Genomic DNA, 12,969 nt, shown 5'->3' with positions numbered 1-12,969 from the left:
TAAATATTTTATTGTAGTAAATATAAATTTTAAAAATTTACATTTTGGGTTGGGTTATTTAGTTGAATTTTTTTTTAGATTTTGGATAATGAGTTTAATTGTTATTAAGTTAGTGATTTAATATAAATATAAAAATATATATAATTAAGGCTCAAGTTAAAAAAATAATTGCCCAAGGCTTGACCCATATAAAAAATGGGCCTTAGATTTTATCCAAGTCTATTTTTCGGCCTCGTATTTTGTCAAAATCCTTTTTTTTTCTAACAGACCTTCGAGCCTAGATAGATAGTCCGATTCATAAACAAGTCTAATTACAAATTATTAACTTCTTTTAAATTATTAATTATAGCATATAATTACCATTTGGATGATATAATCTCTCAATTTTTTATTGATAGAATTAAAAAATTAGGATAATTATTTAATACATTAGAATGGAAACTGGACCTATTTATTGTTAAAATGTTTAAATATAACTGACAAAAATAATTATTCAAAAAAGTTAAATCAGTATTTCTTCATCTTTGTCCCCTCCTCTTGCCTGAGAAAAATCAATAGCTTATGGTTTACGGAATTTAATTCAGTGATGAAAGTCAAATCGTAACACTGCTGCTTGATTTTGACCTTGTTCTTTTCTCCAAGTTTTCACTACCTGATCATCTCAGTTTTGCAGCTCCATCTCCACTTTATACGCTTGAATTACAGGTATATGATGATCTTCGTTTTTTTTTTCTTCTATTTCTGTATATGATTAATGATTACTCTCATACAACAAGATCAGACTATGTTTTACATGCACGATCAAGTTTTTCAATTCTTAATGATTTTAGAGATTGTTCTTTGATTTGTTTTGTGAATATGTATGATAGAAGTCTCCTTCAAACGTGTTGAATCATAAATATTTCTTGAGTCTTTGAATAACGTTAACATAGATTGGTTTTGCCCAAACATTTATTTCTATGGTTTAATAATAGTAGTGGTTTCAAATATAATTAAAAAGCTAGGACTGTATCCACGTCAACTAAAGTCTCTACAAGCAAAAGTTAACCCTCCAAATTGAATCGGGTTGAATATGCATGCCAACTCATTAATTAGTCAAAATAAATATTTAAGGCAATTTATAATGTCTTGCCTTATAGGGAGGATATGCATTTATATGTATATATACCAAGGCATTGAAGCAGGAATAGGGCTGTGGGGGAGCTTGGGAAATACGGTTTCCATGGCGGATCGTGTTCAAATATTTCAAGGGGTTAGGGCTTACGGTGATGAAGTCATTCATGGCTGCTTTTCAAAGGTTGGTGTTGGACGCCTCAAGGGATTGGTCTCAACAACTACTACCTTCATATTCTTCTTCTTCCTCCTTATTGCTGCTCTGCTTAACCGGATGGAAATTGTAAGTCTCCCTCAAAACCTGTTGCTTTCCTTCATCATTTCACTTTTTTTTTTTAAATCATTTTTTAATAGGATGAAAAGTACTAAAAAAACCCTTCATCAATTCAACCTTTAATCCAAAAATAAGCTCTTTGAATTGTCATTTTCGTTAAAATCAACATGGCGGGTGACGTGATGGCTAAGCGTGGATGGTTTAATTTTTTTTTAGGATAGCTTAATTGATTTTTAATTATTTTAGGAGAGTTTAATTGATTTTTAGGGATTATATAAAAATTTTCAACAAATTATATTTAATTATTTAATATTATAGAATTATAGAAAATTATATAAATATAATTAAAATGATAAAAATTCTATAAAATTAATAAAAAATTATAAAAACTTATTGAAAGTATAAAAATTTGTAAAAAAAAATAAAAAATAAATATATGTATAAGAAAATTATAGTTTTTTTTAAGGTTTGGATTAGATTTTAATGGAGGAGCTTTAAGTCTGATGATAATTTGATTTGGATGGGGTCTCGAGTAAAGGATCTTAGAAATAATGGATTTAGTATTTGGTGGTTTAAAGTGAGTGATAAGTTTTAGTTGAGGATAGGTAATCGATGCACCTTGATAAGGTGAAAAAACAAAAAATGAGTAGTAATTTTTATTAAAAAGTTTTAAAAATTAGTAGAAATTACTAAAAAAATCAATTAAGCCCTCAATGTCATCGTTTTTCCACGTCATCCGCCATGTCAGCACTTAATGGTCCGTCAGGGGCCTTAATAGAAATGACAATGCAGAGGACCCAATTGATTGTTATTTTTGAAGTAATATTCTAATTGCGTACACTTTTTAAGTAGGGGTCCAATTGATTTTCGAGGAGTTTTTTCATTACTTTTAACTTTTTAATAAATAAAATTTTGAGGGAAAAAATAACTTAATAATTAAATTAACTGTCAAATTATAAAATTCATCTTTTATTTTACTGAAATAAATAAATTAAACCCTTTAATTTTTTATTTTAATTTGTCAAAATTCGATCTTTTCACTTTATGAAAATTAAAAATTTGGTCTATTTATTAATAAACATGTGAACTTGATTGGTTGGTTTTAAATAAGTGTTGAATGTTTTGTGTATTCTTTTCACCAATTATACTAAAAGAATTAGTTTATTTATTTTTATAAAATAAAGGGTAAAATTCATTATTAAATTTTAAAAACACAAATTTGCAATGATAATTAGTAAGGTATAGTAATCGATTTAATCGGTTGGTTCGATCAATTTTTTTTCGAATCGACTTAACTAATTTTAATATGAGAAAATTGATCCGACCAACTTTAATTGAACAAACCGGTCAAACCAAACTAACATTGATTTGGTCAATTCAGTCGAATTTTTAGTTAACAAATTCGAATTTTGTTGGTTAAGTTTAAAATTATTGAGTTGAGTTTATATGATAAAATATTTATTATATATTACATAAAATAAATATAGTTTAAATAATTAGAAAATATTATAAAATAAGTCCCTACCCAACTAAATAAAAATAAAAATATTCTGTTGTGTTAATTTTTCGATTTTTCAGTTAAAATTGAGTATTACTTCCTAGTAATTACCACATATATATTTGTTGAAATAATTAATTTTTAAAAAAGTTACAAATTTGAATTTTTAAAAAATATATTCATTAGTACAATTATAGTATATATTAAGTGACTGATTGAGTTAGTGTTATTTATTAATTGGTTTCATCTCAGTTATAAAATTATCAAATTAACCAATCATTTTACAAAGTAATAAATGTGGTGTGAGGGCTTTTTTTTCTTTTCTTTTCTTTTTGTGATAAATAAGAGAATAAAGAAACAAAATTACAAAACACAATTCAAACCCCTTAGCGGAGAAGTTTCAAAAATTTGCAACCCTTGCTCATTTATGTGAGCCAACTTTGTCAATCCGTTAGCTTCTTGATTCTTTTCTCTAGGACCAATATTGAGTCTGTGCTAGCAGTTAAAGTGAGTCCATCTGATTAGTCTCTTGGATGGCACTAGCCACTTCAATAAAAATAATTTTACATAAAAACATATCTATAATAGTATTTGAACAATATTTTAATTTTACCATTTTACTGAATTGTTTTTATATAAAGTTTTAGGAAATATATTTATTAAATAAATTTTTTGACAGTATATATCATAATTATTTTGTACAACTTTACAAATAAAATTGAGTTTGTACCATGGGTCTATAACTCGTATTTAAAATTTTAAAAATAAATAAATTAAATGTGTAGCAAAATCTCACTGAGTTCAAAATATGTATACCATTAGATTTCCATATTTCGAATTTTGAGAATAACAGAATAATGCAATTTTTTTTTTTTGTTTTTTTTGTTTTTTGATCTACTTGTTTCTCAGCGGGGCACTTCAATTGGACAGTCGATTTTTGACTCACGAACTTCTAAAACTTATCATGAGAGGATTGAATTTCCTCTAAATTGCTCTAATTCAGTTAATTTACCCCAAACATGCCCGGAGAATTACCCGTCGGTGTTCCAGCCCCAAGAATCATCGGCTAGAACTTGCCCAGATTACTTCCGGTGGATCCACCAAGATTTAAAGCAATGGAAGAGTTCGGGGATTACAGAAGACATGATCGAAAGGGGAAAACCCAGTGCGGATTTCAGGCTCGTCATTGTCAACGGAAAGGCCTATGTGGAGAAGTACAACAAGCCATATCAAACCAGGGATGTATTTACAATATGGGGCATTTTGCAGCTTCTAAGGTTGTACCCTGGAAAGGTACCAGACTTGGACCTTTTGTTCTATAGTGGAGACAAGACTATGATCATGAAAAGAGACTACAAAGGACTCAATGCTACATCACCACCGCCGGCTTTTCATTACTGTGGAGAGAAAGCAGCACTGGACATTGTGTTCCCTGATTGGACCTTCTGGGGATGGTAAATTCTGCTACATATTGCCTAAATTCACACGACGTTAATGGAGAAAAAAATGCCTAGTGTTTATAACTTTTTACTGCAATTATCTAGTTAATCATATTTACTTTGCTTTGTCCTGGCAGGGCGGAGGTGAATATAAAGCCATGGGAGGAGACGTTGAGAGCAATAAAGAAAGGGAGGGAGAGGATAAAGTGGGAAAAGAGGGAACCTTATGCCTACTGGAAGGGTAACCCATACGTTGCTAAAGATCGGGTAGATCTTTTGAAATGCAACCTTTCAGATAAAAACGACTGGAATGTTCGGATTTATAAGCAGGTGCTTCCTGAATTATTATGTTTCTTCTTTGTGTCATTGATGGGCAGGGCTTTTATAAATGGATTGAAATCATAAGAAACTTAGGCAACGCCAAGCCAAATGGGTAACTCTGTGTTTGTAACTCTAATTGGTTATTAATTCAGGATTGGGGCAAAGAAAGTCAACAAGGGTTCAAGCATTCGAAATTGGAAGATCAATGTACCCATAGGTATACATATGCAAAACCCTTTTTTTCTCCTCCTTATGGAAGGTTTTTAAATTTTCAATTTTAAGCAACTTTCAGTCTAATGAGATTTTTCAACTTTGCTGCGGTACAATCTATATAAAGATATAAAATCTATATAGAAGGAGCAACTTGGTCTGTAAGTGAGAAATACATACTGGCATGTGATAGCATGACGTTGTTGATAAAGCCTAAATACTATGATTTCTTCTCGAGAAGTATGGTGTCGATGCAGCATTACTGGCCTATCCGTCGCAAAAACAAATGCAGGGATCTTAAGTTTGCAGTTGAATGGGGCAATAATCACCCTCACGAGGTACATATCCTCAACAAATGAAAACATGGATTGCAATGAATTCAATCATGTATATCTATCTCTTAAGAAAATATATAATGTACCTTCAATTTCGCTTTATAAACTTGCAGGCACAGGCCATAGGGAAAGCAGGAAGCAAATTTATCGAAGAGACTCTGACAATGCGAAATGTGTATGACTACATGTTTCATTTGTTGAACGAATACTCCAAACTCTTGAAGTTTAAACCAACAGTCCCTTCAAAAGCCCACAGGGTCTGTGCCGAATCCGTAGCATGCTTGCAGAAAGGTTTATGGAAGGATTTCATGGTGCAGTCAATGGTGAAGTCTCCTAGTCATGAACTTCCATGTGCATTGCCTCCCCCATATGAACCTCAAGCCATTCAAGCTTCTCTCGACAGAGAAGACAAAATAACAAGGCAAGTGGAGACGTGGGAGACAGAATATTGGAAAAAAACTAAACCATAAGAATCAATAGAAAGCTAGAAACCTCTCTTTCTCGTTTTTTTCTTTCATCAACATCTGTAATTAGTGTAGCCAAATTAAGAAAAGCTTAGTCTATTTCAGATCATTCTTGCACTGATCATATGGAAGAATTTGTAATTGTAATCAAATACAGGACTGATTTGTAAATAGCATTAAGAAACAGAGGAATTCCTAACTTTATATCACCATTTAGACTACAAGGGTTTACTTGGGATATTAGAGGTTATGATGTTAAGTTTTCAGAGGAAATACCCCATTTATGTAAAGTTCCTTCTTTATGTTAAAATTTAGCTCTAGAATATATATTATATGATTTAGTATAATTACCAAAAGTTATGTGAAAACTTTGCTATAGAATATATATTATATTATATGATTTTACATCAATAAATATTATTAGGGAACATATCAGTCCACTGAAAGAGTGGTAATAATACAAAAGACCTTAAGACCGTTTCAAAACAGCAACACAGAGAAATAGAACATCTAAAACTTCTTCAAAATAAGCTCCAGAAAACAGAAGCAGCAGCAACATAATTCCAAAGTCAGTGCAGAAAAGGCCAAAGGCAATGAGCTAAACTCCCTTGATACATGTCACCGCAGCTCTTAAATGGAGAAACAAGGTGTTGAAAAATATTGTACGATTTAGTAGGTAAAAAAAACACTCTATTCCCTGAGCAAATTAATCTCTCTAAAAAAATTCAAAAAAATTTATTTCTTATTAATTTTAAAGTTGGGCAAGCGAGAACAATAGATAACAACAATGGCATTTTCCGTCCAAAAATCCTACGCGACAAAAAGAAAAGATAAAGTTTTATTTCCAGGTGTTGAGTTCTTATTGGACCATGTAATTTAAATCGAAAACTTCATTTCCAATGTAACAACAAAAAATTAAATTTCTAACCCAGTAGCCCACTTACCCACCACCCAAACTCGATCTTAGCCGATTGCCTAACATTTTCGAAATATTTTTTTTGGATTGCATTATTTGTTATTGTTATTTGTTGATTTTCGAAATTAACAAAAATGAATTTATCCTTAATTTTATGAGAGGAATTACTTTCTTCAATTTCGAATTTGTACTAATTTAGCATAAAAATTATTAAATAGTGTAGTTAATATTAATATCGTAAAATAAGTCAAAATTTGATTTACTCACAGTAAAAGTTAAAGTAAAGATATTAGGTAATTAACATTGAAATAAATAATTATAATTATATTCAATGTTTCCGTAAATTATATTATATTATATTACATTTGCAATAACAATATTTTAAGTATTAAAATTAGATTTACTTGACAATAATATAAACGTAGAAGTATACAATATAATAAAATGTTTAAGTAATACTATATTATATTTAAAATAATATTTAAAAATTACTTAGTTAAATATAACTTTTTATAAATGAAGATTGTTTTAATTAACGTTAAAAAAATTCCATGTTAAAGTATGTATATTAAAAAATGTACACTTGGCACAAGAAAAAACTATGCAAATGAAGTCAACTTTCCCTACTTGCGAGAATTCCTTGCCATATAAATGTATGGCAGGTTTGGTTTTAAATCAGGAATAGAGTTGTGGGAAATACGGTTTCCATGGTGGAGCATGTTAAAGTACTTCAAGAGGATAGGGCTTTTCAAAGGTTGGTGTTGGTCTCAACAACTACTACCTTCATCTTCTTCTTCCTCTTTCTTATTCCAGCTCTGCTTAATTGGATGGATATTGTAAGTCTCCCTCATATCAAAACTTGTTGCTTTCCTTCATCTTTATACTTTTTTTAATCATTTTTAATAAATAAATTTTGAGAAATTTTGTTTTTACTACCATCGACTTATGTTATGATAATAATAATTGAGAATAAGTTATATTAATATCATCCTAAAAAGTATCGTTTTAAGCACAAATAAAATAATATCACGTCATTAAATTTTAAACATGACAAAATATTATTATACACTCATTTATATCTAATATATTCTCCAACTTAATTTAAATATAATAAATTAATTTTAAATTATAAACAAATAATTTTATTCTTTTACAATTTTAATAATTTTTTCCATAATTATGATGGGATTTTATCAATATTTTATTTTGTCATTTCAACCAATACTTTATTTATTTTTATTTAAATTTTTAATAAATATATTTGTTAGATAAAAGTTTTCAACCATTTTGTGTCATAATATACTATATATTATAATTAGTTTGTAAATTAACGGTGAAATTTTTTAACTCTAGGGTTAAATTTGTCCAATGCATTCTTAAATTATATTTTAAAATTTTAAAATAAATAAATTAACTGTATAGATAGAATTCTATCTACCAAATAATTACTCTTTTATATATTTCCAATCATGTATAATATATTTCCATATTTCGAATTTTGTTAATAAAAGATTAATGCAGATTTTTTGATCTACTTGTTTCTCAGCTTGTTATACGGGGCACTCCAAATGGGCAGTCGATTTTTACATCATGAGAGGATTGAATTTCCTCTAAACTGCTCTAATTCAGTTAATTTACCCCAAACATGCCCGGAAAATTACCCGTCGGTGTTCCAGCCCCAAGAATCATCGGCTAGAACTTGCCCAGATTACTTCTGGTGGATCCACCAAGATTTAAAGCAATGGAAGAGTTCGTGGATTACAGAAGACATGATCGAAAGGGGAAAACCCTGTGCGGATTTCAGGCTCGTCATTGTCAACGGAAAGGCCTATGTGGAGAAGTACAACAGGCCATATCAAACCAGGGATGTATTTACAATATGGGGCATTTTGCAGCTTCTAAGGTTGTACCCTGGAAAAGTACCAGACTTGGACCTTTTGTTCTTTTGTGGAGACGATACCGTGATCAAGAGAAGAAACTACAAAGGACGCTATGCTGCATTAGCACCGCCGGTGTTTCATTATTGTGGAGAAAAAGCAGCACTGGACATTGTGTTCCCTGACTGGACCTTCCGGGGATGGTAAATTCTGCTACATATTGCCAAAAGTCACACGTTCTTAATGATATATCAATTTTTTAATTCTGATTACCGCAACAAATTGCTAATGGAGAAAAAATGTCAAGTGTTAATAACTTTTTATTGCAATTAGCAAGCTAATCATATTTAGTTTACTTTGTCCTGGCAGGGCAGAGGTGAATATAAAGCCATGGGAGGAGACGTTGAAGGCAATAAAGAAAGGGAGGGAGAGGATCAAGTGGACAAAGAGGAAGCCTTATGCCTACTGGAAGGGTAACCCATACGTTGCTAAAGATCGGGTAGATCTTTTGAAATGCAACCTTTCAGATAAAAACGACTGCAATGTTCGGATTTATAAGCAGGTACTTCCTGAATTATTATGTTTCTTCTTTGTGTCATTGATGGGCAGGGCTTTTATAAATGGATTGAAATCATAAGAAACTTAGGCAACGCCAAGCCAAATGGATTGGGGTAAAGAAAGTCAACAAAGTTTCAAGCATTCTAAATTCGAAGATCAATGTACCCATAGGTATATATATGCAAAACCCTTTTTCTTCTCCTTCTTATGGAAGGTTTTTAAATTTTCAATTTTAAACAACTTTTAGTCTAATGAGATTTTTCAACTTCGCTGTGGTACAATCCATATAAAGATATAAAATCTATATAGAAGGAGCAACTTGGTCTGTAAGTGAGAAATACATACTGGCATGTGATAGCATGACGTTGTTGATAAAGCCTAAATACTATGATTTCTTCTCGAGAAGTATGGTGCCGATGCAGCATTACTGGCGTATCCGTCGCAAAAACAAATGTAGGGATCTTAAGTTTGCAGTTGAATGGGGCAATAATCACCCTCATGAGGTACATATTCTCAGCAAATGAAAACATGGATTGCAATGAATTCAATCATGTATATCTATCTCTTAAGAAAATATATAATGTACCTTTAATTTCTCTTTATGGGAAGCAGGAAGCAAATTTATCGAAGAGACTCTGACAATGCAAAATGTGTATGACTACATGTTTCATTTGTTGAACGAATACTCGAAACTCTTGAAGTTTAAACCAACAATACCTTCAAAATCCCACAGGGTCTGTGCCGAATCCGCAGCATGCTTGCAGAAAGGTTTATGGAAGGATTTTATGGTGCAGTCAATGGTGAAGTCTCCTAGTCATAAATTTCCATGTGCATTGCCTCCCCCATATGAACCTCAAGCCATTCAAGCTTCTCTCGACACAAAATACAAAATAACAAGGCAAGTGGAGACGTGGGAGACAGAATATTGGAAAAAAACTAAACCATAAGAATCAATTATTACAGATACTGAAATAGCATTGAGAAACAGAGGAATTCCGACCTTTAGACTACAAGGGTTTACTTAGGATGTTATAGGATATGATGTCAAGTTTTCTGATGTAGCTTAGATACAGAGAAACTAAAAACGGGAAATACCCCACAAATTAATAGAGATTATTGAAAAAGGAAACGCCTTGAATGGAGTTTTGAGTTATATAGGAAGGAATTAAAGAGCTCGTGCTTTGATGATGTCCAAGGTCATCTCACTTGGATCTGTTGCCTGCAACTCAGCTTGAATCCCATCCAACTGTCTCTTGAATTTGTCCTTGGAGCTTGCATAAAGCATCTTACTCCTCACCCTTGACCCATCAGGTGACCTGTACATATATTATACACCACCACAAAGGAACAATATTATTGTAACAATCAGTTTGAGTTATTGGTAAGGGAACAATGTGTTTGTCTTGGTACCATGCAAAGAAGAAAATCTTGCTTTTCTGACAATTCTCATCTGTGGTAAAATCATAGTCGAAGACAGCATAGCGGCATTCATGTTCGGGCAAGGAGTTGGTGAAATCTTCGTAAGTTTCTTGGGGACCTCCCAACTTGTCTACGATCACCTGTTGTGTCTGCTCGTCGATCTTGTACACGATGAAACGATAATTTCGTTTTGCTTTTAGTTCCAAAAACTTCAGCTTGCAATCATCGTTCACATACATTCCAGATGATGAATTTGCCTATTTATAGCACCACATATGTATTAACACCACTTAATAATAAATAACATGCAATGTTAAAACCGTGGTCATTATTTGTTTCGGATCCGCATAAAGATCATACTAACTTTTTTCAAAATTAATTAATGGAAATAGGATATGCAATTGCCACATGGAAAAATATCTGGTCCATTGAAATCAATTTCTCTAAGCTTCCTTCATCTTTCATTCTCATTCTTCTTGTTCTCTTTTTCACAATTACTAATAAATATTACAAAGTTATATAGGAACCAACAATTACAATAAAAGAAAGATTTGGGAAGCATACCATTTTGTTCTGGAAATGAAGCTTTGGTAAACCTTTTGGCAATGGTCAGCAAGGGAAATAAAATCTGACTGAGAAAATAATTAAGAGAAGAGAAAAGAAATTGAATGATTTTAACTAGGGAAAACAGAAAATAAGAAATGCGAGGGAGGGGATGAGAGATATTTTAGGGTGGGAATAAAGGGTGGATTAATCAGAATTCATTTGCCTGAATTGCCATTATTTGTGGTCGATCTGTTCTTAGATCAGGTTAAATTGTGGTTCAAAATTTTATTTTTCAGAAAAAGAAAAATATTGACATTTATTAATTAACTATATTTTATCTATATTTATATATTTACACACTTTAATTGAGTTTCACCTTATTTCTAATTCAGTGCAATTGAAAAGAAAACTATATGAAAAATACTATATTATTTTCAAAAATCTAACATTCTTTTCAATTTTAAATCAAACCAAATTTTGATTGTGACTTATCAAACAAAAAGAAAAGGAAAATTGTATTAATTATTAGCATTTATTTTATTTAAAATTAATTGATTCTCTTAAGGGTATGTAATAAATTTACCACTTGATTGCATTTGTGACTCAACTCGTTATAATATTTTGGTTATTATTATAATTATAAGTTGTACCCTGATTAAAATATATATTTAACATGACTAATGGTTTACGAAGTCTTTAAAATTTTCGATAAATTCAATTAAATCCTCTAACTTTTTTATACTTAATTGAGTTTTAAATTAATAAAATTGGTCAAATAGACCCTTTGACTAATATTAACTGTTATAATATTGGCGTAAGGAGACACAACACAAAATTATAAAGTAATAAAAACCATTAAAAGTTAAGTCCATAATGAATTTGGACATAGGATTGTCCATATTCAACGTAAATTTGGGCAGCTCTATGTCCATATTCATTCAAAATGATTTTTTAAATTATATAAAGTTTAAAAAATATTAAAATTATTTTTCTTTAAAAACTGATATGTGTATAAATTTTAATTTTATTGGTACCTTTTAGAATGTATAAAAATATTTTATAAAATAAACATAAATAATTTTAATTTTATTAATTGTATGTGTAAAGATTTTAAAAACATATATGAATATATCCAATTTAAAAAGTGTATCAATTATAGTCTATAAATAGCTTAAAAGTTTTAAATAATTGGACATTTTCACACATTAAAAAAAACTTTACACATACGATTAGTAAAATTAAATTTATTTATATTTATTTTATAAAAATATTTTTATACATCCTAAAAGGTATCAATAGAACTAAAAATTATATGAAAATTAATTATTATTATTTTTAAACTTTATATAATTTAGAAAAATCGTCCAAAATGGACCTGAACATATGGTTGTCCAGATTCATTTTGGACTTAACTTTAAATAGATTTTTAAATTAATCTCTTTAAATTTTAAACTTTATTTAATATTTTATAAATTTTAATAATATTTACAAATTTATAAAAAAATAAAAAAAATATTTTTTACCACGTCAGCAATTGTTACTTACATAAAGCGCCATATCAGCCTCGTTAATAGTCACGTCACCATTCTAACGGTTAACGTTGGTCAAAAATTTATTTAACCAGTGATTCAATTTGATTAAAAAAATAGTAAAAACTTAATTTATTTTTTCCGAGAAAATTTCAGGAACTTTTAAACAATTAAACTTATTTAATGTTAATCGAAAAGAACAAAAAAAATATAAGAAAGTAGAGTTGATGTCATGGTCCACTAGAATTGTATTTACCATATATATAAATAATTATTAAACAAATCACCTTAAAACGTGTGGAAACTTGAGAGTTAGACATCTGAATTTTCTTTTCTATCGCAATCTTGAGAGGATAAGCTCAATATAATTAATAATCAGTACTTATTCAATCATGTAAAATATTTTTATTTTTTTAAATGTTTTTCCGGTCAATTGGATATATTATATTATTATATTTCCTATCTTGATT

At 30.0% G+C, this 12,969-nt stretch overlaps 2 protein-coding genes across 4 annotated transcripts; one reads left to right on the top strand and one right to left on the bottom strand.

Annotated features, from left to right (window-relative positions):
• Positions 1–495: 495 nt before the first annotated feature.
• On the top strand, positions 496–10,755 carry LOC105802680 (uncharacterized). Of its 3 annotated transcripts, XM_052624156.1 has the most exons (8): positions 496–705; positions 1,140–1,396; positions 3,795–4,339; positions 4,462–4,654; positions 4,798–4,862; positions 9,298–9,508; positions 9,618–9,657; positions 9,739–10,755. In XM_052624156.1, exons 2-7 carry the CDS (start codon positions 1,157–1,159, stop codon positions 9,642–9,644), a joined length of 1,281 nt encoding a protein of 426 aa, XP_052480116.1. In that variant the 5' UTR covers positions 496–705; positions 1,140–1,156; the 3' UTR covers positions 9,645–9,657; positions 9,739–10,755. The 3 variants fall into 3 exon arrangements, with proteins under 3 accessions (XP_052480116.1, XP_052480115.1, XP_012489920.1); XM_052624155.1 differs by having other exon boundaries at positions 497–705; positions 9,618–10,755; XM_012634466.2 differs by lacking the exons at positions 9,298–9,508; positions 9,618–9,657; positions 9,739–10,755 and adding exons at positions 4,983–5,193; positions 5,304–5,956 and having other exon boundaries at positions 498–705.
• Positions 10,171–11,197, bottom strand: LOC105802683 (actin-depolymerizing factor 10). The gene is made up of 3 exons (XM_012634471.2): positions 10,989–11,197; positions 10,416–10,681; positions 10,171–10,321 (listed from the first exon to the last, which is right to left on the bottom strand). The coding sequence occupies exons 1-3, from the start codon at positions 10,989–10,991 to the stop codon at positions 10,171–10,173; spliced, it is 420 nt and encodes a 139-aa protein (XP_012489925.1). The 5' UTR covers positions 10,992–11,197.
• Between the last annotated feature and the right edge of the window lie 1,772 nt (positions 11,198–12,969).

The sequence above is a fragment of the Gossypium raimondii genome, chromosome 11, assembly GCF_025698545.1.
Source record: "Gossypium raimondii isolate GPD5lz chromosome 11, ASM2569854v1, whole genome shotgun sequence".
Taxonomy (NCBI): domain Eukaryota; kingdom Viridiplantae; phylum Streptophyta; class Magnoliopsida; order Malvales; family Malvaceae; genus Gossypium; species Gossypium raimondii.
This window is presented reverse-complemented; position numbering and strand designations above follow the sequence as displayed.